Source organism: Megachile rotundata, chromosome 11 (genome assembly GCF_050947335.1).
Source record: "Megachile rotundata isolate GNS110a chromosome 11, iyMegRotu1, whole genome shotgun sequence".
In the NCBI taxonomy this organism is placed as follows: domain Eukaryota; kingdom Metazoa; phylum Arthropoda; class Insecta; order Hymenoptera; family Megachilidae; genus Megachile; species Megachile rotundata.
Genome location: NC_134993.1, coordinates 13311766 through 13338848, shown reverse-complemented (window position 1 = coordinate 13338848; position 27083 = coordinate 13311766). Strand labels below are relative to the sequence as shown.

Here is a 27083-nt window from a genome sequence, read left to right as displayed (position 1 = left end):
TTTTGTATATTAACAAATCTAGATTAGTAAGTTACTAATTTATTTATTATGCAGTAAAATTTAATTTGGCCAATGAGCTTTGAGTTCAAGATATTAACACACACTTGTAGAACTTTTCAATGAATTAAAAATAATTATATAATTGTATAGACATTTTTTCTATGGGTCCCAGATGGACTCAAGCGTTATAAATAATAAAAAAGTTACATACTTGTATGTTCTTATTTTTCAGTATATGATAAGTTGTCAAAAATGTAATTTGTTGTAATAAGCTCGTATCGAGCCCACTGTTTTTTCTAATAAATTCATATAATTTTTTAAACTGTACATTTTTACCGATTGACCTTGATATCATTCCCTACTTTACCGACGTAGGATTCCCTGTATACGTCAGCAAGATAAACCTGTCGTTCAATTAAAACGTTCTGCAAAAAGAGGTGTTTAATTTTTGACCAAACATACAACTGGTTTTCAGAAGTGCGGCCCATTACTGGGAAAAAGTGTGAAAGACGTACCCGATTGCGGCGTTCACAGTCCAAAGTATCCACCGATGGTGGTGGCCACAACAACGGCGAGTATAGCGAGACAGATCATGATCATGATCTTCTTCTGCGCTCGGTATGGATCGGCAAAAATACAATGATCGATTACAAAGGTTCCCTAGATAGTTTGTCCCTACCGTATCTACGATCCTTCCGTCGCTACCTTGAACCGCGCTTCCTGTCTCTCTTCGTTACCACTCTTTCCGCTCGAATCCTTTTTCTAAATCGCAGTTCTTTGGGTGCCTCTCTGCGTCTGCCGCTCGACCTGCCTCGACGAACACTCTGTCCGTACGCATCGTCGTCGAATCGACGATCGAGATTCGTAATCGATCGAATCGCATCGTCGAGTCGTTCGCAAACAACGAAGGGAAACGCTTCTCCCTCCTCGTTCGGAAACGAGCGATCTTTCATGTCCTCCCGTCACTGTTCTACGAGTTTCGCACTCGATTCGTACCGACGATACTATTAAAGACTTCCAACCCCCGTGCAAGAACCGGTTCACGCGTTCTGCGCATGCGCGGCGAACATGGAGTCAGCGAAGCAAATGTACAGACAAAAGTATATTTTGATCTACCTTCTATAATTTTGCTAAAGTTCCGTCATCTGATTAAAATTACGCCTGGACGATCAAAGTACACTTTTTTATCTATATACATATTTATACATATATTGTTTCAGCGAGGTTGCGCCGCGCATGCGCAGTCCTGCAGCGCGGGATCCTTTTGCGGTTCCAGAACGTTCCATAGAGATTTTCTGTTTCTAATAATTCATAAATTGAGTCTTAAACGCTAGCTTGAAAATATTGTCGGCAAAACGAGCTCGTACGTCTCGGTGACACCTCTGGCGATGACATATTCGGGCATTAGAAAAGGGGGGATTTCTAAGGGACTTTGTGCGAATCGCAAGGCTGGAAGCGTTTAATAGTGTCGTTCGATAGCAGCGTTACATGTCGCGGAAAGCCGAAAATTACGAGAACAAAAAGGCAGTGAAGGTCGCTCGGTGATAGTTCGTCGGCTAAAGTCCGGTCGCTTTACGCAAAGGGAACCGATTGGTTCGCGCTGGCGAAGAGAAGGCGCGATTCTCGCGTGACTCTCCCTGGAATCCTCGTGTGCTTCTCTCTTACAACGCGTATACCAGAATGGTTATTAAAATGATGAGCGCTATCGTCAGGCAAATAACGATGAACATCAATTTCTGTGAACAAAACACACGGTATTGCGGTCGCACGCTCGGTAATTCTCTAAAGCTCGCGAAATCGGACTCCCAAAAAGGTAAACACGAAACGTCGAAGCACGGAGTCGATTTCGCGGAGGATGGAAGGAGCTCGTTGCGCGACGCGTCATAGCGATCTCGATATCCACTGACTCGAGGAGGAATCGATCCACGCTGGTCGTTAGTGGAACGTGCACGGTTGTTATTCGGTTATTGCGTTAACGAGCAAGTAAGCGTAGCTGCTTCCTCGAAGTTAGTCACAGATTAGAGCCGGGATAGAGCGGAGCTCGAGGAGGTTGGGCGAAGCTGGTTCCGCGTTTGCCAGGAAGGAGGCGCGCGCGTTCGGCAATTTCCGACACCATGAGTCGATCGTCTTTACACCATTCTTCTTTTCTTCTCCCCATATCCTACCCTCCTCTTGCGCGTCTTCTTTCTTGTCCTGCCATTTTCCTCGCATCGTGGTCGCTCGATCGAGCATCGCGCGCGCAACGTCTTCTAGCGACCCGTCTTTCCTAACCCCGTTCCTTCCTATCCGTTCCCTTCCCATCCCTTCCTTTCCCGTCCTTTCCCTTCCCGCGCCGACTCTCTCAACGAACCTTTAGCTCCTCGGTACGCATGCAATTATTATGGAGATTAATATCACGGCCAATATTAACACGCAGATTATGATGAAGATCATTTTCTGTGGACAGAAAAAACAGATACGAGTCGTGTGAGATGTCCGTCGGTAGCTGCCGGCACTACGGAACCGTCGAGTCGCGGAGAAATCGGCCGAGGAAGTCTTCGTGATTCGGCGTAGAAAGCGAACAACGAATCCGACCGTGTTGCGACACACCGAGGAAGAACGAGAAACAGGCAAGCAGGCAAGCGAGTTTAGCAGGCAAACGAATAACCGGACAGCCAAAACAGGTGGAAAGAAAAAAGTGAGGTGATAGAAAAGCATGGCGGACGAAGAGCTTTTGTGCGTGTTGTGTGTGCGTACATTTAGTGAATTTTTACATGTGCTTTGGGAGAAGATATAGGCTATGAATTTTAGGGATTTTGGGGATTTGAAAATTTAGGAAAAATTTGAAAAACAGGTATAGGGTTTTGGAGATAGGGAAATTTAAGGATTTGGAAATTTGGGGGGCTAGGGATTTGGGGATCTAGGGATTAAGGGGTCTAGGAATTTGGGAATCTAGGAATTTGGGGATCTAGGAATTTGGGGATCTAGGAATTTGGGGATCTAGGAATTTGGGAATCTAGAAATTTGAGAATCTAGAAATTTGGAAATCTAGGGATTTGGAGATCTAGGGATTAGGGGATCTAGGAATTTGGGGATCTAGAAATTTGGGAATCTAGAAATTTGGAGATCTAGGGATTAGGGGGTCTAGGAATTTGGGGATCTAGGAACTTGGCAGCCTAGGGATTACATAGTGTACAAATTTGGGGATAGAGAATTTGAAAGATTTGGAGATTAGAGTAGGAATATGAAGATCTGGGAACTTGAGTGTCCAGAAATTTTGGGGTTTAGTACTTCATGGACCTAGGGATCACACTATCTAAAAATTTAGGAATTTACAAACTTGAGGACCCAAGAACTTTCACCAATCCCACAAATCCAGGATCTAGAGATTCTACAAAATTTGCAAAGCGGGAAATATGAAACTCAGAATCAGAAAATTGATAAATACATTTAGAAAAATAGAAGTACGAAAATTAGGGAAAGGAAGAATTTTCTACGTGACTATTTTTTCCTAAAAGCCTACGTACCTAATCGGGTTAGGTTAACTGGGGCCGTTCGCGAACAAGGATCTTGAATTTGCAAACGAGCGGTCTACGATCACGTGGCCTATGACGTCACGTGCATGCAACCGACGTCGGATAACAAGATCGGTCGAAAGCGAAGCGAACAAAACTACGCGATTACGAGGTCGTTCACGCGGCGCCATCTTGAATTATCGCGAAGGATATCAACTAATTAGCAGGATTCCATGCACAAACTAATTACCAACGAAAGTAACCGAGTCGAACTAGGACATCGTGGAAAGTAGAAGCACTTCACTTTTTTTAAATCGAATTTACACGTGTTCGCTTGGAACGATCGTCGCGGATGATTAACATTTTTTTTTCAGATTAGCCAGTAGCCTAAGGAAAAATAAAAACAAACTAAAATAAAGAGGTATTCTATTAACAATAATTTTTTTACTGTGCTTGAAAGATTACACACCCTACTTGTTAATATTTTGAGGATGCACAAAATTTCAAACGGCAAGATTCGTTAATAGACTAAGGATAAGTGTCAGCCTACTGGTGGATACATGCGTAACTGAATCGGTGAGCTGGTCATAATTCAGCTTTCGTTTGAGGAATCATCCTCGACGATGCAAAGCGGTGTAAATTCGTTCGCCGTTATAAAGAATGACCCGGTTGAAAAGCGACGAACGCGAGGAGCGAAAGGATAGATAAAAGCGATCCGGCGGCGATCGAACGTTCGTTGAATCCGATTCGTTTACCTTCCGAGCCTCGTTCCGATACTCCTCGGCCTTGATCAGCTCGCCCCGGGCTTGGCCCACGTGGATGTCGACGTATTCGATGCGGTCCACCAATTCACCCAGCTGAGATGTAGGATTCGGGAGAGTGGGATGGAAGGAATAGGCTGGGCAGGACACGACGGTAACCGGTGGATCGCCTTCAAGGATCAGCCCCAGAGTTAATCGCACGCGCACTCAAGGTCCAGATTAAGCCACCATACCTGACTTCGCACTTGATGTCACATAGTGTTCCATCGACGCTATATGTTCTTCGTTATTTAATTCATAGAGGTAGTATTCGGCCTCCGAGTGACATCAAGTGGGGAGCCACTATACACCATACCGCGTCCATCGCCGGCGTCGCGGTTATCGCCTCGTACGAGGACGTATATATTCGTCGAGTAAGGCTGCGTTCACAATAAACGAACTATTCTACCTTTGTGAAATTTTCTGGTTTTTTCACGTGTAACGTGAACGTGTTTCTGATTTTATATTTTACAAGTGGTTTACTATTACATATTTAGTAAATTAATTTTTTTATTTATTTAATATAAATAAATACTTTTCTGTATTTAACAAATTTTTCTGTTTAACTTTTAATATAAACTAATATTTTTCTGTTTAATATTTAATGTAAATACTTTTCTGTTCTGTAATTAACAAGTGAATATTTTTCTGTTCTTTAACATTTGGTATAAACAAATATTTTTCTTTTTAATATTATATATAAACCTTTCTATTCTTTATTCAACAAATGTGAATGAATTTTTCTGTTCTTTGACATTTAGTATAAACAAATATTTTTCTGTTTAACATTTAATATAAACAAATATTTTTCTGTTCAACATTTAATATAAATAAATATTTTTCTACTCTGTATTTAACAAGTGAATATTTTTCTGTTCTTTAACATTTGGTATAAACAAATATTTTTCTTTTTAATATTATATATAAACCTTTCTATTCTTTATTCAACAAATGTGAATGAATTTTTCTGTTCTTTGACATTTAATATAAACAAATATTTTTCTGTTAAACATTTAATATAAATAAATACTTTTCTACTCTGTATTTAACAAATGAATATCTTCCTATTCTTTAACATTTAGTATAAACAAATATTTTTCTGTTCTCTACCATTTAACATAAACAAACCTTTCTATTCTGTATTCAACAAATATGAATATCTTTCTCTGCTTCAACATTTACTATAAAAAATATTTTTCTGTTTAACATTTAATATAAACAAACACATTCTGTATTCAATAAATATGAATGAACATCTTTCTACCCTGTTACATGTAACAAATACTAACATCCTATTACATTTATGCAACACAACTTTTACACTTAACAAATACAAATTTCTACCCTGTACATAAAATAAATTTCTCTATTTACATAAAGTATAACTGCATTCTTTTTACAATAAGTACAAAATAAATGCTGTTTGAGATTAATAAGTGTTTGAGTACAACTTTTTTCTTTCTGTATGCAGTATTAAGTATAAAGATAAGGGTTTCTCATAACAGTATGTTCGTTCAGTATAAACGCAGCCTAAGAGCCGATACGACCAGTTAAAGAGCGCAAGTTACTGGTTAGTCACGCAGAGTTTGTTCGTCGTTTGTTTTTTCAGTAGTAGTAGTACATAGAGACAAAACAGTTCATGGACAGAGGCACAATTAGCACACTCGGATTGTTAGTAGTAGGAGGACAGAGCGGCACAAGTAGAGAGACACACATACGATTGATGCATGTATACACACAGCATACATAGGCGTATACGAAACAGATAAACGTGTAAGAACGCGCGTATGTACACGCTCGTAGAGACACAGAAATACAAAAGGGACAAGGAACGCGTGATACATAGGTACGTGTACGATACGCGCATCGATTTCGACCGCAGAACGGAAGAAAGCGCCGTCGTTATTCGGTAAACGCGAAAACCCGGTAACAGCAAAGATGTAGCGGTAGTAAATAGCGGTAGTAGCGATCGTAGTAAATGGTAAGCACACGGATGGTTAGAAAAGAAAAGCGGGTCGAAAAAGCGTAAAGGGGTGGCGCGAAAGAAAGGAACAAAAGGAACGGTCGGGACGGGAGGGAGAGAAACAAAAAGTGACCAATTAGACGCGGACGAAAAATCGATGATTTCCCGTGAAATCTGGCGAGGACTCACCCGTCGGGCTTTGCTTTGATACTTGAGCGCTTTTTTGGTGTCCTGCGTAGCCGTCTGCACGTAGTCCACCGCGTGTTCCACGTGGTACTCTATGCGATCTATCATCTCACCCTGGATATCAAAAAATATAATTAGTTTATTACAAACTTTTAAAATAATACAAGGAGCAAAAATATACTTTTAGTACTCGGTACTACAGAGTAAACCAGAGATGACGGTCCTTAGATGTCTCAAAAATGCTGTCTTTTTAAATTGTACAAAAGAGCGGGAAATTCAAATTGAACAAACTTTCATGTCAATCTTTAATAGCTTTAAATATATTTAAATTACAGAATATATTATCTAATTGAATATATTATATAATATTGTCTTTTTATCAATTTTAATGATTATCAATTTTAAATTAAAGAATATACTATCTAATTTAAATATATTATATAATATTGTCTTTTGAGGTATTTTTATCAATTTTAAATTAAAGAATACATTATCTAATTTGAATATAATATATAATATTGTCTTTTTAGGTATCTTTATCAATTTTAAATTAAAGAATACATTATCTAATTTGAATATATTATATAATATTGTCTTTTTAGGTATTTTTATCAATTTTAAATTAAAGAACATATTATCTAATTTGAATATATTATATAATATTGTCTTCTAAGGTTTTTTTATCATTTTTAAATTAAAGAATATATTATCTAATTTGAATATATTATATAATATTGTCTTTTTATGTATTTTTATCAATTTTAAATTAAAGAATATATTATCTAATTTGAATATATTATATAATATTGTCCTTTTAGGTATTTTTATCAATTTTAAATTAAAGAATATATTATCTAATTTGAACATATTATATAATATTGTCTTCTAAGGTATTTTTATCAATTTTAATGACTATTACACATAACTTATAAGAAAATAAAAAACTATGTATCACAAGATGAATGTGTTAGAGATATGACAGAATATTTATTAAAATAAATTACTGATGAATATGTTATGTGTAAATATATATTCTTTTTTGCATACTGTGTATATATTTTTTATATATACTTCTACACTCTGTCTCTTTGTAGGACCTTGTCTAGCCTCTTGTTCTACTTGGTACCTTACGAGTACTTGTTCTTACCTGATTTTCTACCAACATCGCCATGTCCATGAACATGTCGTGTAGTTCCCTAATCGAGTTTTCTAATTTGATGATATCGGCGTGGCGCGCCTCGATATCGGCGAGGGTCTGTTTCGCTTGTTGCGTTTCCATGATGATCTACGATAAAGTCTCCGTTGAAAAATTTGTATCGCGATTTACGAACGAGAAGCTTACCCCTTGCGTGAACACGGCCGGATTTCCTTGTTCCAGCATTTCTTCCAGTTCCTCGTTGGTGGTCGTTCTACCGGCTACAATTCGGATCGGTTAGGAACACGAAATCGTACTCGTATCGTAGAGGAAATCGTTTCGGACTCACTGATTTCCAGCTGCCGCTGTATCCTCCCCTTACACCGCTCTCTGTAATCGGTTTGCGTCCGATTGTATTCCGTCATCACCTCGACGAACTTCCTGGAAAGCGTCGAGTGCTGCGTCTTGCGTATCCTCAAATCCGCCGACGATTTGTTCGTGTGCTCTTCCTGCTCGATATTTTGCTCGATCACTGAACAGCGGAAACGGTGTCAGAATTCGACTCTTTCGACGAGGGGCGGTGAGACTTACCCTTCAACTTGGCTCTGACTTTGTTGGCCGTCTTCTTGATGTCGGACATCAGGTCCTCCAACTCCATTTTGACTTCTGAAACGGAAACGGGAAGACGGAATTACTCACCGGGTTTGCTCTCCTTCGGACTTTGAATATCTTTTGAAAGTATCGAGAAAACTGACAAATATGAATAGGGTTATTTCTTTAGGTGGACGCTTAAACTTTTTCATTCACGACTTCGACCCCAGATTCAAATATAAAATAAATAATACCTTTGGTAATAAAATAGTTTCAGAATTTCTTAGAAGTATGCAAATATTAATGAAAGTAACAAATTAAGTCTTGACACTGTTGCAGCATTTTTAACATCTTTGCGTTGACATTTGTATTTAATAGGCGTCAAAACTGAAAAAGTCGTGTTACAAGCACTTGTGTACTTGATGGATTTCAGAAAAATATTTCACTCCTTTTAAAAAATTGCAGGAAATTCATTTGCAACGTCGATGAATTCAGTCAAGGATTTTATTCAAGGATTAAAAGTCAACGTTTAATTTTGTGTACCATATCACACTACATATTAACTTCCTCATAATTAAAAATTGTTTCAAACTTTTTAAAAACATCCACATAAAATATTCGACAAATTGTGTTTGTAGATCACGAAAGACATTCCGAATGAATTATTTTCCAGGCCATTATTCCAAGCACCGATCTTTTTAATAAAACCTTCAGAACGTTACGTACTCCGCGTTTGTGGCATATTTTGATTCAGAAATAATCTGCATAGTGAAATTGCGAGCAGGCTCTTATGACGCACTCAGAGGTATTTTTTAATATGTAAACATAATTTACGGTTAAGGTTGGCCAGTATTAAAATTTATAACTGTGTTATCTAGAAAATGTGATATATTAAACATGTGCATTCCAAAGGTGATTCACACTCGTTCGTTTAATATAATTTTGAATAAGCATATTTTAATTACTTTTTTCTGTGCTCTTTTGCGTACGAGGAGTTATATGGGAAACATAATTGTATGTTATATGGCATATTTTGGGGAAATTTAGGGATTTTACAATTTAGGAATCTAGGAAGTTAGAGATTTGGAATTTTGGGGATTTCAAATCTTGACAATTTAGGGATTTGGTGAGATAGGGATTTGGGGAATTTGGGATCTAGGGATTTTTGGATCTTGGGAATTGGGAACTTGGCAATTTAGGGATTTGGTAATTAGGGGATTTCAAAACAGGGAAATCTAGGGGATTTGGGAATCTGGGGATTTAGGGATTTGGGGAATTTCGAATCTAGGGATTTTTGGATCTGGGGAATTGGAAACTCGGCAATTTAGGGATTTGGTAATTAGGGGATTTCAAAACAGGGAAATCTAGGGGATTTGGGAATCTGGGGTTTAGGGATTTGGGGAATTTCGAATCTAGGGATTTTTGGATCTAGGGAATTAGGAATTTGGCAATTTAGGGATTAGGTAATTTGGGGATTTCGAAATAGGGAAATATAGGGATTTGGTGAGATAGGGATTTGGGGAATTTGGGATCTAGGGATTTTTGGATCTGGGGAATTGAGAATTTGGCAATTTAGGGATTTGGTAATTTAGGGATTTCGGAATTTGGAAATCTAGGGGATTTGGGGTTTGGTGATCTAGGGATTTCGAAATTTGGGTTCTAGGGACTTTTGGATTTAGGAATTTCTGAACTTTACAATTTAGAAATCTATTGATCTAGAAATTTCGAAATTATGGAATCTAGGGAATTTTTGAATTTCGTGATTTTGGGATTTATAAATCGAGGAATCTAGGGATTTTCTTATTTCGAAATTTTACTATTCAGAAATTTAGTAATCTAGAAATTTTTGAATCTAGGGAATTTTTGCGTTTGAAGATCTAGAGATTTCGAAATTCAGGAATCTAGGGATTTTTGGATTTCGGAAAATTTCAATTTATCAATTTAGTAATCTAGAAACTTCGAAATTTTGGAATCTAGGGAATGTAGGATTTGGTAATTAAGAAATACAAATTTAGGGATCTAGGGATATTTGAATTTAGGGATCTAGGGATATTTGAATTTAGGGATTTCGAAATTTACTATTTAGAAATGTAGGAATCCAGAAATTTCAAAATTTTGGAATCTAGGAAGTTTGGAATTTTGTGATGTAACTATTTTGGAATTAGTAAATCTAGGGAATTTTAGATTTGATAATCTAAACATTTCGACACATGAGAACCTAACAGTTTGGGGTCTACGGACTTCGAAACCCTTCGAAACAAATTTACAAATTTGGTGATCTAGGGAATTTTCAATTTGATCATCTAGTAAATTTTAATACTCTAAAATCTAAACTTTTGTTCCTTTAAAAATTTCAAAATTCGAGTATCCAGGAACTTTACGATTTGTATAAAGTATCTCAGTACGATGAATCTACTATTTCAGAATGTGAGGAATTACTCATTCAGTAATCTGGAACCACACCAATACAGAAATGTAGGAGCTTGGGACTTCCCTACACGCAGTCATCAAGGAGTGACTTCATATTCGAGTGACGCATCTGTTGAAAAAATGATAGGTTAAAGCGTTAACGTGGGAGTATTTAGAGTACGTGGGGGTGAAGGACCGTTTGGAGGGGGTCGTTTCGCCGGTGCGTTCGCAGGGGTGCTCGCGGGGGCGGCGATCACGGAGGGCGCGCGCATTCTCCTCTCCCTGCTTCGAGGGTGCTCGATGGAATTGGGTTAATACGGGGTGGAAACGTGCCAGACCTACTTCCGAAGCCTCTCGAGAACTCGCGACGGCACGGCCGTGGTCGCGGCCGGGAAACACGGGACGCCTCGCCGGCGACTGGAATCCGATCGAATCGCGGTCGTTTTTCTCGTCCCAGAAAACCGAACGGTCCAACGTCTTCCTCCCAGAGAGAACTCGTCCCGGGACCTACTAGGGTTCTACTTCGACACGCGATCATTGTCGACCGTTCCTCCGAATGCTTGCACTTGTCCGTATCAACTCTCCGGTACTTGTACCTCTTAGCTACCAGTGTGCTAATTGGAATAGTTCGATGAACGTGTGAGATTTCGACCGAGGTGTTTAGCGAGCGCCTTTCAAATACGTACTAGGTTTCTTTATCCTCTCGGGTCTTGATACAAATTCGTCTGAAGACCTTGTTGAGGGGCTCAGAGAAATTTTTATTAGGAAGCTGTTGAAAGAGACATTGCCTTATCTTTAATTTTTATTTTTCTAACATTGATGCATGCATTAATCTCTTCTTGCTCATTGATGCAGCTGTAAGTGAATTGATGCGTGTAAGGAATCAAAATTCTTAGATTTAGCGATTTGTTACATCATAACTAATAAAACGAAACAGAATCATATTAACATACACAACTGTATATGATTCCTCGAGCATCGTAAAAGAACCTCTAGTGCATCTGTGTTTATGTTAACTGTTGTTTTTCGATTGTTACAAATTACTGTACTGCTATAACGCATCCAATCAAAGAATTAAATGTTAAGTGTCTCTCGAAATAATGAGTATCGAACGATTGAATGTGGGTGGTCTTATTTTCGCTCTAAATTTATCAGCGATTGTCATCTCGTCGGTAGAAAAGAGCAAACAGTACGTCAATAAAATGAAAACTCCGGTAGAGTATGAAAACAGCGTGCCTATCTCGCGGAATTTCGTGAAAACTCGAGTCTTCTCTCGGCGAATCTGTGGTGATTTCTTCGTTCCTTCCGGCGTTGTTCGCGAAACGCGGCGTTTGTCTTTGTGCAGGGTTAAAGGGGTCAAAGGTCTCCGGAGGCGTGGCGAATTATCCGTGTTCGAAGCTCGCCGCTCGGGCAACGTGGTTGCCCGTAAACGAGACAACTTAAACCGGGAGCGTCTCGTTGGAATCGAAACTCGAGTGGCGAGGATCGATGTTCGCGCGCACGTGCTTACTCGTTCGGTTTTATGCATCGAGGCGGTCTAGCGAGAGGAGATCGATCGAGCTGCTTGTTCTTCTTGAAAGCTGAATCTCGTTCGGCAGAAGAGGCGGAACTTCACTATTTAGGGATTTCGTGATCTACATTCGGGATTCTGGGTTCTAGGGATGAAGGAAGGGATTTAGGGATTTTGGAATTTGGACATTTAGGGATTTGGGGAACTGGGAGTTCTAGGGATTCTGGGGATTTAGGGATTCTAGAGATTTAGGGATTCTGGGGATTTAGGGATTCTGGGGATTTAGGGATTCTAAGGATTCTGGGGATTCTGGGGATTTAGGGATTCTGAGGATTTAGGGATTCTAAGGATTCTGGGGATTCTGGGGATTTAGGGATTCTGAGGATTTAGGGATTCTAAGGATTCTGGGGATTTCAGGATTCTGGGGATTTCGGGATTCTGGGGATTTAGGGATTCTAAAGATTCTGGGGATTTAGGAATTCTGGGGATTTAGGGATTCTGGGGATTTAGGGATTCGGGGGATTTAGGGATTCTGGGGATTTAGGGATTCTAAGGATTCTGGGGATTTAGGGATTCTAAGGATTCTGGGGATTCTGGCGATTTAGGGATTCTGAGGATTTAGGGATTCTGGGGATTTAGGGATTCTAGGGATTTAGGGACTCTAAGGATTCTGGGGATTTAGGGATTCTGGGGATTTAGGGATTCTGGGGATTTAGGGATTCTGGGGATTTAGGGATTCTGGGGATTTAGGGATTCTGGGGATTTAGGGATTCTAAGGATTCTGGGGATTCTGGCGATTTAGGGATTCTGAGGATTTAGGGATTCTAAGGATTCTGGGGATTTAGGGATTCTAGGGATTTAGGGACTCTAAGGATTCTGGGGATTTAGGGATTCTGGGGATTTAGGGATTCTAAGGATTCTGGGGATTTAGGGATTCTAAGGATTCTGGGGATTCTGGCGATTTAGGGATTCTGAGGATTTAGGGATTCTAAGGATTCTGGGGATTTAGGGATTCTAGGGATTTAGGGACTCTAAGGATTCTGGGGATTTAGGGATTCTGGGGATTTAGGGATTCTGGGGATTTAGGGATTCTGGGGATTTAGGGATTCTGGGGATTTAGGGATTCTGGGGATTTAGGGATTCTGGGGATTTAGGGATTCTGAGGATTTAGGGATTCTAAGGATTCTGAGGATTTAGGAATTCTAGGGATTTAGGAATTCTGGGGATTTAGAGATTCTAGGGATTTAGGAATTCTAAGGATTTCGGAGGCAATTTAGGGATTTGGTGATCTAGAGATTTCCAGATTTGGGAAATAGGGATTTCGAAATTTGGGGAACTGGGAATTTAAGGATTTAGGGATTCTAGGGATTGCGGAGGCAATTTAGGGATTTTATGATATAGGGATTTCGGAGCTTGGCGATCAAGGAATTTCGGGACTTGCAAATTTATAAATTTTGGGTTCTAGGGATTTCAAAGGCAATTTAGGAATTTTATGATCTAGGGATTTCGAAGCTTGGCGATCAAGGAATTTCCGGACTTGCAAATTTATAAATTTTGGGTTCTAGGGATTTCAGAGGCAATTTAAGGATTTCATGATCTAGGGATTTCGGGAGTTGGAAAAAAGGGATTTCAGAGCTTGGCGATCAAGGAATTTCGGGACTTGCAAATTTATAAATTTGGGAAACTGGGAATTTAGGGATTTTTGGATCTAGGGAATTCGTAGAACTCTCATAATAAAGATAGCAATCTCATCGAATTAACGTTACTGTACAAACCAGTGGAAATAGAGAAATAATTTACAATTCAATGATTTTCATTTGACAACTGAAATAGTAATTAATTCCGCAGAAAGAAAAATCGGGAACCCACGCTCGAGGTTTTGCAGGCAGAGCTTTTACGCCCACTCGCTCGAAAGTGCAAACAGTGTAGTACAAAACCCTCGGTGCAGAATATCTCGTGGACTATAATTGTCGGTGGCAAAAATTGCGAGCCGTATTATGCCACAAAGTGTCTCTAAACCCGTGCATTATTTATCAAGATTTTATTAAGCGCGAAACTGTTAGCTTGTAACCCGCGATAAAAAAAAAATTCAACCGTAAATTGAAAGCGATGTTCAAGGATTTAAAACCGGCGTCTCCTAAAAAGCATTTGCAGCGAAACGTCGAATTCTCGTTCAAGCAATATTTGATATACGGACCGAAATTTTTTATATTCGCAGAGAAAGAATGAAACGATTTTGACTCACTTTCGTCGGTCTGTGGCGCCGACAAGATGGCACTGTGCTTTTTCTTCACATCTTCGACGTTCGTCTGGATCCTGTCTATCATTTCGCGGATCTCCTCCACCTATAGAAAAACGAGAACCAGTTAAACACAGTGTCCTGCGAGGAGATTAAGGAAGGGTGTATCGAGCAGGTTCGAACAGGCGTGGGAATCGAGAACAGCGCGAGACATCCGAGCGATTTAATCGAGCGATCGTGTCCTCCGCGTTACTCGCTCGCAGTTGCGTAACCAGCTTTTTTGCCGCGTACCATCAATTTATATTGACACAGTCTACGTATTGTGTATTGGACGCGATCTGGTAACTTTTCGAATTCTGCGATGTGGAGATACATCAATTACTGAATGGCGCTTTTGGATATTTAAAAATGATGAAATCTGTGGATATAAGGACTTGGGAATTTAGGGAGTTAGAGATCTAGGGGATCTAGGGGATTTTTTAGGGTAGAGGATTTTGTCTAGGGAATTTTATTTGGGGATTTCAGGGTGCAGGGGTATCGGGATTTGAAGATCTGGGGAATTGGGGGTCTAGGGAATTTTGGGATTTAGGGTATAGGGAATTTTTGGATCTGGGAGTTTTGGGATCTTGAGATTTTGGATCGAGGGGATTTTTGGATCTCAGGATTTTGGTCCTTCGAAACTTTGGGATTTGGGGAATTTTTGGATCTAGGGAACCTTGGAATCTAGGGAATCTTGGGATCTAGAGAATCTTGCGATCTAGGGAATCTTGGGATCTAGAGAATCTTGGGATCTAGGGAATCTTGGGATTTAGGGAATCTTGGGACCTAGGGAATCTTGGGATTTAGGGAATCTTGGAACCTAGGGAATCTTGGGATTTAGGGAATCTTGGGACCTAGGGAATTTCAGGATCTAGGGAATCTCGGGATCTAGGAAATCTTGGGACCTAGGGAATCTTGGGACCTAGGAAATCTTGGAATCTAGGGAATCTTGGGATATAGGGAATCTTGGGATTTAGGGAATCTTGGGACCTAGGGAATCTTGGGACCTAGGGAATCTTGGGACCTAGGGAATCTTGGGACCTAGGAAATCTTGGGACCTAGGAAATCTTGGAATCTAGGGAATCTTGGGACCTAGGGAATCTTGGGATCTAGAAAACCTTGGGATCTAGAAAATCTTGGGACCTAGGGAATCTTGGGACCTAGGGAATTTCAGGATCTAGGGAATCTTGGGATCTAGGGAATCTTGGGATTTAGGGAATCTTGGGACCTAGGGAATCTTGGGATTTAGGGAATCTTGGAACCTAGGGAATCTTGGGATTTAGGGAATCTTGGGACCTAGGGAATTTCAGGATCTAGGGAATCTCGGGATCTAGGAAATCTTGGGACCTAGGGAATCTTGGGACCTAGGAAATCTTGGAATCTAGGGAATCTTGGGATATAGGGAATCTTGGGATTTAGGGAATCTTGGGACCTAGGGAATCTTGGGACCTAGGGAATCTTGGGACCTAGGGAATCTTGGGACCTAGGAAATCTTGGGACCTAGGAAATCTTGGAATCTAGGGAATCTTGGGACCTAGGGAATCTTGGGATCTAGAAAACCTTGGGATCTAGAAAATCTTGGGACCTAGGGAATCTTGGGACCTAGGAAATTTTGGAATCTAGGGAATCTTGAGACCTAGGGAATCTTGGGATTTAGGGAATCTTGGGACATAGGGAATCTTGGGATTTAAGGAATCTTGGGACCTATGGAATCTTGGGACCTAGGAAATCTTGGAATCTAGGGAATCTTGGGACCTAGGGAATCTTGGGACCTAGGGAATCTTGGGATTTAGGGAATCAAGCAGCTTTGAATTAACAGGTGACGACGACGGGAACCAATAGCATTGCATCGGCTACGGGGTCTCGATGTGTCTCGATCCTCCGAGAATGCACCGAAAGAGAACTTCCGGTGCGTCCAGAGAGACAGAGAGCTTCACGGTTGAACCGTTTGAATTCAGGGATCGCCCGCTCCTACTTGCCTAGATAGACAGTATTTGGAAATCTAGGGATTTCGGGACGCCTACGGATTTCTAGGGATTTTGCTTTACAAGTAATTTGCTAACAGTGGATATCAAAAAGAAATTTGCAAATTCAAAGTATAACCATCGTTTAGACAATTGAAAAACATTCGGGTTATTTTGTAAAAAGTATGAAACATCATTTGAATCTGAATCTCTAGATTGTAGAGAATATAACAATACAAACATAAGAGTTTCAATATGAATTATGGAAATATTTCATTGAAATGAATCATATGAATATTGTATGAAAATATATGAATTATATGAATATTGCATGAACATACATTATATGAATGTCATATAAATTATACGAATGTATTGTGTTTTCTTGTTACAGTTAGTACTGTCTGTACTACAGGTATTTCAGTAACTTCGTAAGCGTGAAAAGTGCGAGCAGTTTCACGAGGAAAATGAGGACTCCCGAAGCAAATTGTTGGGAAAGAAAAGAAAAATCCTGTTGAAAAGTTTACAGCTCAAAAAGAAACGGAATGTACATAATTCTGTCGGAGTGAATTACAAAATAGACTGTTAAGAAGTACTAGACACTTAAATTAATAACTATGCAAAGTTGTATAAAAATAGCGTTAATTAAAAGTTAGTTGAGACGCTTTAAATGCATCATCTATTTTGTTAAAAAATAAACGAGACAGAAAGACAAAAAATAATGAAAAAAATATACAGGGTGTCCCACTAGTTTTCCTGAAATATGGAGGAGCTGATGCCGAATAAAATTTTCCTTTGCAAAATTGGGACTCGAAGCTTCGTTTCTGAATTATTAAGGAAAAACAGATGCGTGGAATTATGGCGCGTAGAAATTTCGGGGCGTGGAATTATGGCGCGTGGGAATTACGGAGCGTGGAATTATGGCGCGTGGAATTATGGCGCGTGGGAATTATGACGCGTGGGAGTTAGGGTGCGTAGAATTATGACGCGTGGGAATCACGGCGCGTGGAATTATGGCGCGTGGGAATTACGGCGCGAGGGAATTACGGCGCATGGAATTACGGCGCGTGGAAGTATGGCGCATGGGATTTATAACGCGTGGGAATTATGACGCGTGGGAGTCACGGCGCGTAGAATTATGACGCGTGGGAATTACGGCGCGTGGAATTATGGCGCGTAGAAATTTCAGCGCGTGGAAATTACGACGCGTAGAATTATGACGCGTGGGAATCACGGCGCGTGGAATTATGGCGCATGGGAATTACGGCGCAAGGAATTACGGCGCATGGAATTACGGCGCGTGGAAGTATGGCGCATGGGAATTACAACGCATGGGAATTATGACGCGTGGGAGTCACGGCGCGTAGTATTATGACGCGTGGGAATTACGGCGCGTGGAATTATGACGCGTAGAAATTTCAGCGCGTGGAAATTACGACGCGTGGAATTATGGCGCGTGGGAATTACGGCGCGTGGAATTATGGCGCGTGGGAATTACGGCGCGTGGGAGTTACGGCGCGTGGGAGTTACGGCGCGTAGAATTATGACGCGTGGGAATTACGGCGCGTGGAATTATGGCGCGTAGAAATTTCAGCGCGTGGAAATTACGACGCGTGGAATTATGGCGCGTGGGAATTACGGCGCGAGGGAATTACGACGCGTGGAATTATGGCGCGTGGGAATTATGGCGCGTGGGAATTACGGCGCGTGGGAATTACGGTGCGTGGAAATACAGCACGTAGAAAAATCGGTGCGTGGAATTATGACGCGTAGAAATTTCGGCGCGTAGAAATTTCGACGCGTGGAAATTACGACGCGTGAAACTATGGAGCGTGGAAATTACGGCGCGTGGAATTACAGCGCGTAGAAATTTCGGCGTGTGGAAATACAGCGCGTGGAATTATGGCGCGTAGAAATTATAGCGCGAGGAAATTACGCCGCGTGGAAATACAGCGCATGGAAATTACGAAGTACAAAATTATATTCCTTAATAATTCAAATACGAAGCTTTAACGCCCATTTTTACAAAGGGAAATCTTATTCAGAATCACCTCTCCCTCATTTCAGGGACACTAGTTGTGAGACGCCCTGTACATAGTATGGATATTGTAAAAATTATTTTCCCCATGTTCGTCCCACTTTCGAAACGACCACTGTGGTATTGAGAAAAGGGGGGAATCGTCTCAGAAACGAGCCGTCGCGACGTCGAACGTTATCGTAAATCGTCAACGGAAAAGACGGTAACGAATTTCGTTTCCAGAACATCAAAAGCGACGAAAGAATCCGGCTGACGTTTCTACGGCGACGATCTGCGCAACGTTTCACCTTTGGGGATCTTCCCACGCGTGAACCCGGAATATGTACTATCGATAAATATCGAAATGTCATCGATAACGAGATTAACATTTCGTTAACTGAGTGATGGAGTATTACGGTTAAATCTAACCTTTTTATAATTCATGAATCATGTTGGATTTGAAATTTACATAAAAATAAATTCAGCAATAAATTTATGGATGGAGCAAGCTTTGGGTTAGGTGAGGTTAGGTTATTGAAGATATTATTCATTTATCAGTTAGGTCATATTATTTGGGTTAGATCAAATACTACTGTTATATTATGTTCAAGTATGGTTTAAAATTACGTCAGTCAGGTTAGGTTAAGGTTCGGTCAAGGTAGGTTAGGTTCTAACATTAGATCTAACACTATTGTGTTACTCTATGTTAGTTCAAGTTTCAATAAAAATTTAAACACCGAAAAACTTGAATCATATTTTAATTTTGAAAAAAATAATTAAATTCCAATGTTAGGATTAATGGGTTAGGTTAGGTCAAGTGAGGCTCTAACACTAGATCTAACATTACTGTGTTACTCCGCGTTAGTTCAAGTTTCATTAAAAATTTAAACAAAGAAAATCTTGAATCAGATTTTAACTTTGGAAAAAATAATTAAATTCCAATGTTAGGATTAATGGGTTAGGTTAGGTGAAATAGGTTAGATTTAAAGTTTCAGCAAAAATTAATATAAATAATAAAATTAAATAATTTTAAATTTAAACAATGTTATTTAAAGTTACATGTTATACCACTCTGATTATACCAATCACTCCACGTCAAGTGCCAATAAGATACAATAATATATATCGATAATATATCGACAATCGATAACCTCATCTTGATGTATACGTTACGAATATTGGTCCAAACGCGAAACGAAAAAACTTGGAATTCGAGTTCGAACTCGACGATGCGTGAATTTCTCGGTCGAACTCGTGTTTATCCGATTCCTCGATATCGACACGAAACGATTACGATCTCTCGTTTCCCGCGAGCGTATCTTCCTACGATAGCGGTATCTCGAATAGAATCGGTAGCTCGTGCTAATCCTTCTATCTACATTCGTAAACCAATTCGATCGTGATAACGTGTCTCTGTCGCGATTTACCAAAATAATAGAATACGTAAGAAATTAACAAGGTACAGATACAAGAAACAAACAGAAGAGTTGATTTGCACATTATGCAATTTTACAAAAAACTTCCGTGGAAAATTTCCGATAGCGAAATACATAATTACTAACAATTGATTCCTCATCTTTATCCTTCAATTTTTTAATGGTAATAGTAACAATAATTTATTGTTGAAAAACAGGGTTGAAGATAATAATAATACTAATTTCTTAATTTTATCTTTGTTAATGATAATAATATATTATCATGACTGTCATTATTAACAGATTGGAGAATAAAATTTATAACACTATACTATTATTAATAATATAAAATAGTATTAATAGTAATAATAATATATTATTGTTACTATGATTTTATTGTTACTAATAATAGTAACACATTATGACTGTCATTATTCACAAATTGAAGAACAAAATTAATACCACTATGTACTATTAATAATACAACATAGCATTACTAGTAATAATAATATATTGCTACAATTATTACTAAAATTAAATATATTAAACGTAGTTAAAAAGCTATATTTCTCTGAAATAATTAATTCGACCGAAATTGACGTGCCGGTTGCCGATAACCATCATGGCGGTCAACCGCTTGCGATTATAACCTACGATGTCAGTCGCAGGACATTCGAGAGTTAATCGAACAGAGATAAAACCACGGAAGGGTAAAACAGCCGCGATAACAATGGAATCCAACGGAAACGAATAGCAGGAGGAAACAGTCCGAGGAAAAAAGTACTAGTACCTAGTATAGGTTATGTACAAAAGTACTTACCTCCGCGAAAAACTCTGTCATGAAGTCATCGGCCGCCCCGCCGCTGTGGGGCACATCGTCCGTAACGTCATCGTCGTCCGACTGGGCCTGAAAAATAAATAAAAATATTCCTTATCGATCGCATTCCTGATCTACGAAAACGAGCAACTTGCCAAACGAAAAGGGAAGGTTCAACGTCCCGTAAACAGGGTGCTAAACCTCTAGTCACTACCCGATCGAACACCCGCTGCCACCACACGTTCTACGCTTACGCATTGCGTGCACTTACTCGCGCACGGGTATTCGACCGTTTCGCTTTTATTTTAACTGCTCCAATTATCCGCACGCGATCAACGTCGAACGTTTTCGTACGACCGATCGACCACCATCGCGATTACTGTTTCGCTAATAGCCTTTCTTCCGTACACTCGCATTTGCCGTTTCAAATTTTACCGCCATTTTATGACTAATTGTGACACTTCATTTCGTCAATTTTGGTAGTCATGGGGATTTTGACAGATTTGGACAATTTTAGGAATTTAGGGAGATTATTTTGGGACGTTTGACATTTTAAAATTATTGACATTTTTGAAATTTGAAAATTTTGAGATTTGAAATTTTTTAGTATTATTGACCAAATTGACAGTATTTGGTGAATGTATGATTTTTCATAGGTTGGCAATTTACCCAGCAAGTTTAGAATTAAAAATATTTAAGGATTTTTACAGATAATTTCAGAAATTTAAGGAAAATATTTTAGAACCAATTGACATTTTGAAATTTGAGATTTTTCAATACTTCCTGTATTTGGTCAACATACAATTTTTCACAGTCCAAAAATTTACTCAGCAAATGTAGAATTAAAAAAATGTAAGAATCTAGAAATTTCACTTACAAATTATAAAATAGCGGGATTTCCATGTCCATGTAAAAATGGAAGTCGAGAGGCTAGTGTCCCTTCCAAGGAAGTAGCAAGCGATAGTAAGGTGTCTCGCACTGATCGTTCGCGAGGACACGGCCGTGCGATCTCTCGGATCCGTCTGGTCCCGTGACCTCCTTCGCGATCGAAGGACAAAACGAATATCGAAGGTGTAACGAGGAAAGATGAAAGACTCGCGCGTCAAGCGATCGTTACAAGACGTTGCGTAGCATATAATCGACTCGATTTCGAGACCCAAAAATCGAACGCCAAGGGAAAATCGAGTCTCGCATCCGGTCTTCGAGTCGACGTTCAACGATCGATATATGCATACAAGTACGCGTATATATATTATACCGTTTTCATCGATCTCCTTTCTCTAACCCTTTGCTCTTACTTCCTCGACCTATCGACCTTAACCAGATACCAATCGTCCGATACTTTTAACTCATTGTTCGTTTTTCTTACATCGGGGACATATTCCTTGTTTTACTTGACATTCGCGCCAATCGAAACGATCTCGATCCCCGATAGCGTCAGACATGTTATGTTCTACATTCCGTTACATTATATACCTCTAATAGTAGTTTGAAAATCGATTTTGATCGTAAATCGAAATAAATCGATTAACGATGAGCATGACAGTAACGTCAAGTACAAATAAGGACAAGAGATGTGATTGGTTAAGATCTTCGTTGGAACACATTCTCTATGCAAAATAAAAAAAGGGAAAAAACTAGTGTCGAATACGCGGTGCGCCCAGATACGCCCAGATACACGCTTCTCATAGGTGTTAGTCGGCGCTTGTGAGTCATCGACACCCGCTCTGCACCGACACGAGGATCGGTCACCTTCCATTATCAAACTATGAAAATTGCTGCAGAATGATTCGTTCTTTGTTTTTTGAGGAGAATGAGTAAATCCTTCGCGGTAAACCGCGTTCGCTCATACGTATTTGTACCGGCACCGCTAACTCTGTCATCGTTACGAAATAAACGATGACGAAAAACATATATTGGCAAACACCTGTCAGTCACAGTAGGCTTTAGCGTTTGCCCCCGCCGTCCCATCTCTTGCTACTTTATACGCGCATACACACACACATACACACGCGCGCACGCATATAATCTCTCTCTTTCTCTTTCTCTTTCTCTTCCGCTCTCTTCTCTTTCCTTGTCGCTATAAAACCACTCAACGAATGACAGTCGGCTAGACACCGCGGAAACGCCTTCTTTCTTCTTTCCTCGTAAATGAAATCCGAACATCGATTCGCTCAATGACAGACGGTTTTGAGGAGAAAATTTTGATCGCGTTGAAAGGAGCAACGAGTTGCGCGTACCTATATACCGGGCACGAGCATAATCTCCCTTTGATTCGCCTGGCGAAACGTGAATCACGGGAAAATGCAACACGCAACGATATCATTAACGAATGACGAGATCCGCGAGAGAGAAAGCGCGCGTCAGTTAGAAAAGTAAAGAGATGCGTAAAGAGAGAGAAAGGGGGAGAAAATGATAGAGCGAGAGAAAGAGTAAGAACGAAGGAAATGATGAGAAAAAGAGAAAGAGAGACGGAAGAAAGAGAGAACGAGGGAGGAGCGAGATAGTCGACGAGCAAATTATGTAGTTGTCAGGTTGTTTCAGCTCGGTTTCGAAAAATAGACGTAGTTGTTCGACACTCACCGCGACGAGGGCTGCTAATCTATCCTTGGTCATGGCGAGGGTGACGAAGAGTTGCGAGTCAGCGGGTGTACGGTGTGAAGAGACTAGCGACTAATCCCATTCACGATTTTATCCATGTACTACGAGCACGGCCACTAAAAACTAAAGGAAACGGACGCACTAGCGGCGAGAGACACGATCGTAAAATCGATACACTCGCGAACTCGCCTGCTTCTGCAGTGCCGTCCGTTCTGACACGCATGCGCCGCTGACGTCAACTCTGCTCAGGACCGAACCTATGTCCTTTGTAGCCCCGACCGATGCAATATATTCCACGCTTTTGCGCGTACGACAAGAAACATACTGTCGTAACGTCAATCCATGACAACACTTCACTCCTCTCTCACTTTGATGCGTATTTTCAATCCTGTCAATTCCATCGAATAACTCGCTATCAATGCGTGCGTTTCAATTACGAGTACCGCGTAAACGGTATCGATATACTTCATTATCGAATGAAACGAGAGAAAACTAGTCGTTAAAAAAACACTCGAAATTATAACGGTAATACTTCAACGACAAAATTTTAAAAATAATTGTTTTTGTATCGTCAACTTTGTACGTGCTGAAGTATTTCGTTCGATACAACCGAAATTAATTAGGCCGATCAAAGATAAAAGTCGACATCCACGCTGTGGTCGCTAAAAATTTAATTTTTACCGCCGAATCGACTGAACGCGCCCTCGCACGCCGGTACTTTGTTCCACGTCCATAGAATCTGATCCTCTCGTTAAAACTAAAGATCTTCGATACCGGCTCGATGTGGCGCGCCTAAAGTAGATGGCGTTATATCGCCGTACCCACTTATTACGGTTTTTTTGAAAAAATTAATTTCGTACTCATTATTTTAATGATTCGATTTAGGTAGTATGCGACTTCAATTTTTGTATATCGTATAGATGGAATAGCTCTTTTAACTTGAACCTAATATTTATTTAGTGAATGACGAGAACGCGGACCCCTATCGTCGAGTTGAAGGAACGCCATTGTGAGCCGTAACGACTGTGTTCCAGAGTAAGTTTTATCGGTCATTTTCACGTACACGTCGCTTGCCGGGAAATTTTGTACCCATTTCATCAGATTTTCATACGTTTGTTATAAATTAATTGTTAATTTACTCAGTCGTGTATAACTGTGCTTAAATAATAGGTGATCGTGTTGTAAGATAAGTGCGAAAGCTTGTGTTACAACCAGAGGCGCCATTCTTTTCGCAGAACGTGGTGAAGTGGTACGTAACGTCGGCTTGTTCGTGAGCGCGGGACATTGTCTAACCGGCATTCTAAATTAACGTTGAAACTACAATAAAGTAACGCTTTCGTAGGTTCGTTTGTTCAACGGCTAACAAATTCTATCGTTTTCGACTCCTCGAGCCTCGTATCTTTTATGGGCGAATCGTCAATCACGTTTTTAACGCGTGATACGATCAAGCATCTTCCAGCAATTTCCGAAATGCTGAGAAAGATTTTCTGACGTGTACGATATTGCGGCCGATTCTTTTACCGCAATATGCGATCAAACACGTGAAAGTTTCGTCGTGTGAAATTGTTTTCTTCGACTAACGTCTCATACATATCATCGAACCTCGTCGTTGTTTTTTCAGATCTATCTTTTGAATCGTCAAGGACAGAAAGAAAATGGCACAGGAAGCCGATATACCGACTTTCAAATGCGTTCTGGTTGGAGACGGTGGTACCGGAAAGACCACATTCGTCAAACGGCACTTAACCGGCGAATTTGAAAAGAAGTATGTAGCAACCTTGGGCGTCGAGGTGCATCCCTTGATCTTTCATACAAATCGAGGGCCGATTCGATTCAATGTGTGGGACACAGCTGGCCAGGAAAAGTTTGGTGGACTCAGAGATGGTTACTATATTCAAGGACAATGTGCCGTCATCATGTTTGATGTTACGTCAAGAGTTACGTACAAAAATGTACCCAACTGGCATAGGGATTTGGTTAGAGTTTGCGAGAACATACCTATTGTACTTTGTGGCAACAAAGTTGACATCAAAGACAGGAAGGTCAAAGCCAAAAGCATCGTTTTCCACAGAAAAAAGAACTTGCAGGTAATAAAACTTGTCGCGTTACTAACCTCTTTGTCCATGGTACTTCATGATGATAACTCACAATCTTAACGATCGTGATGTCTTGTCCTTCTAATCTGATATATACATAGACAGTTTAATGCATAAATTTTTTGTGCGAATAGAAATTAATGTTCCCTGCATATATATTTTCAGTACTATGACATCAGCGCAAAAAGTAATTACAACTTCGAGAAACCTTTCTTATGGTTGGCACGTAAATTGATCGGTGATCCCAATCTGGAATTCGTCGCAATGCCAGCTCTTCTTCCTCCCGAAGTTACCATGGATCCACAATGGCAGCAGCAAATCGAAAAGGACCTCAAGGAGGCTCAAGACACCGCGTTACCGGAAGACGACGAAGATCTTTAGTTTGTTACGTCGTGTGTACAATATAAACAGAGGCAAATTGTACACCAGCGTACACAGTTACGTCGTGTACTCGTGCCTCTTCATAGGTCGAAGATTCTTTCTTCGAAGGAATTAACATTCGCGCATAGTTTGGTTCGTCACCCGATGCAAATAATAATGGCAGAAATATTTCTGCGACTTGGCGTTTTTCAAACTTTCAGAAAGGATGTAGGAATTGAACGTTGTTTCTGCGTGCATAAAAATTCCCGTTCGTGAACGTGGTTTCGCGCGATGCCTAATTTTGAACGAACATTGTACGAATCAGCGTCCTTCCCACTAATTTTGAGAGCATAATTTCAAGTTACGACTTTGTCGCGAAAAATCACTTCATACCTGAAATTGTGCTCGTTCTACATTCTTTCTTTCGTTAATGTAATACGTATGTGTATGCGTGAGTGCGCGTATGCGTCGCGTGAAACGATGTATGCAACGTAATATCGGTATATAATTTACTATTAGAAGCCTTACTGGCTGGCTGACTTTAAGCTTCAACATAGTTAATTTGTCTAATTTTTCTGTACTCTGCGGGAAAACATAGTAAATTGTCTGCTTTTGAATGAACTGTTGCGACGTTTTAGCTCGTAAACCAAACATTAATTCTACGAGAAAGAATCTTTCGATGTTGTACGAAACACTGACGTTAACGTTTACAGGCCACACACATATATACCCAATAAACAACAAACTGGAGCTGTCAAAATAGTCCAGTCTTTTTACCAATTGATAACGTAACTTTTGCTGCTACTTTACATGCTGGTTGCGCGATAACGAACGAATAAAAAGATTTTGATTAATAGTACCTATAAATTGGTTGAGCAGTGCAGTGACAATTTTTGCGGATAATTCACGATTCCAAGCCACAGTTTTATCGCGTGAAATAATGTTTCAATTAGAACGAAGAACGGTTTGTAGTCAGTTGCGCCTGTCCACGATAATGAGAACTGTTTATTATTTTTATAAGCGAAGGTGAGTGTATGATTTGTTCAACTTAAATTATATAAACAGTGTTTTTCTTTTCTATACAAAACGGTAGTTTCGTTGGCAGACGGATAAAACACTGCGTATGTTCCTTTCCCCAATTCCTGTATTTCGTTACTAATGACAATGTACAATGCACGATAAAACCGTGTACATAAATGCCATCAAATTTCTGTCAACACTGAGAAACTACAAAAATCAGAGAAGCAAAGAAGCACCAATTACTGAGTGTTTTAAAATTCTGCTTAAAGCAGCTTGTACCGTTGATGTATTGAATTAAATAAATCATCATTGAACTGTTTTTTAAAGTTACATTTTCGAAACATTTCTATATACTCGATGCTTTATACTACGAGAGTAAAGAAAATGTAGTCTTTTTTATCTATTTAGTTATCGCAGTATCAATGAT

At 39.9% G+C, this 27083-nt stretch overlaps 2 protein-coding genes across 16 annotated transcripts; one reads left to right on the top strand and one right to left on the bottom strand.

The window, feature by feature from the left end:
* Window positions 1-515: 515 nt before the first annotated feature.
* Syx1A (syntaxin 1A) lies at window positions 516-23706 on the bottom strand. 11 transcript variants are annotated; one of them, XR_001097659.2, is made up of 10 exons: window positions 23163-23676; window positions 20583-20669; window positions 14334-14433; window positions 8170-8244; window positions 7928-8110; window positions 7786-7859; window positions 7591-7728; window positions 6447-6557; window positions 706-2436; window positions 516-609 (listed from the first exon to the last, which is right to left on the bottom strand). XR_001097659.2 is itself a non-coding variant. In XM_012299173.2 (9 exons), exons 1-9 carry the CDS (start codon window positions 23193-23195, stop codon window positions 529-531), a joined length of 882 nt encoding a protein of 293 aa, XP_012154563.1. In that variant the 5' UTR covers window positions 23196-23684; the 3' UTR covers window positions 516-528. The 11 variants fall into 11 exon arrangements, 8 of the variants coding, with proteins under 8 accessions (XP_012154563.1, XP_076392992.1, XP_012154569.1 ...); XR_013039772.1 differs by adding an exon at window positions 4250-5492 and having other exon boundaries at window positions 516-2436; window positions 23163-23673; XR_013039773.1 differs by adding an exon at window positions 4250-5492 and having other exon boundaries at window positions 516-1736; window positions 23163-23673.
* A 228-nt stretch (window positions 23707-23934) lies between these two features.
* Ran (RAN, member RAS oncogene family) lies at window positions 23935-26986 on the top strand. 5 transcript variants are annotated; one of them, XM_012299124.2, is made up of 5 exons: window positions 23935-24065; window positions 24141-24215; window positions 24351-24429; window positions 24802-25267; window positions 25442-26986. In XM_012299124.2, the coding sequence occupies exons 4-5, from the start codon at window positions 24836-24838 to the stop codon at window positions 25655-25657; spliced, it is 648 nt and encodes a 215-aa protein (XP_012154514.1). In that variant the 5' UTR covers window positions 23935-24065; window positions 24141-24215; window positions 24351-24429; window positions 24802-24835; the 3' UTR covers window positions 25658-26986. The 5 variants fall into 5 exon arrangements, with proteins under 5 accessions (XP_012154514.1, XP_076392998.1, XP_003699274.1 ...); XM_076536883.1 differs by lacking the exon at window positions 24351-24429; XM_003699226.3 differs by lacking the exons at window positions 23935-24065; window positions 24351-24429 and having other exon boundaries at window positions 24122-24215.
* The last annotated feature ends 97 nt before the right edge of the window (window positions 26987-27083 follow it).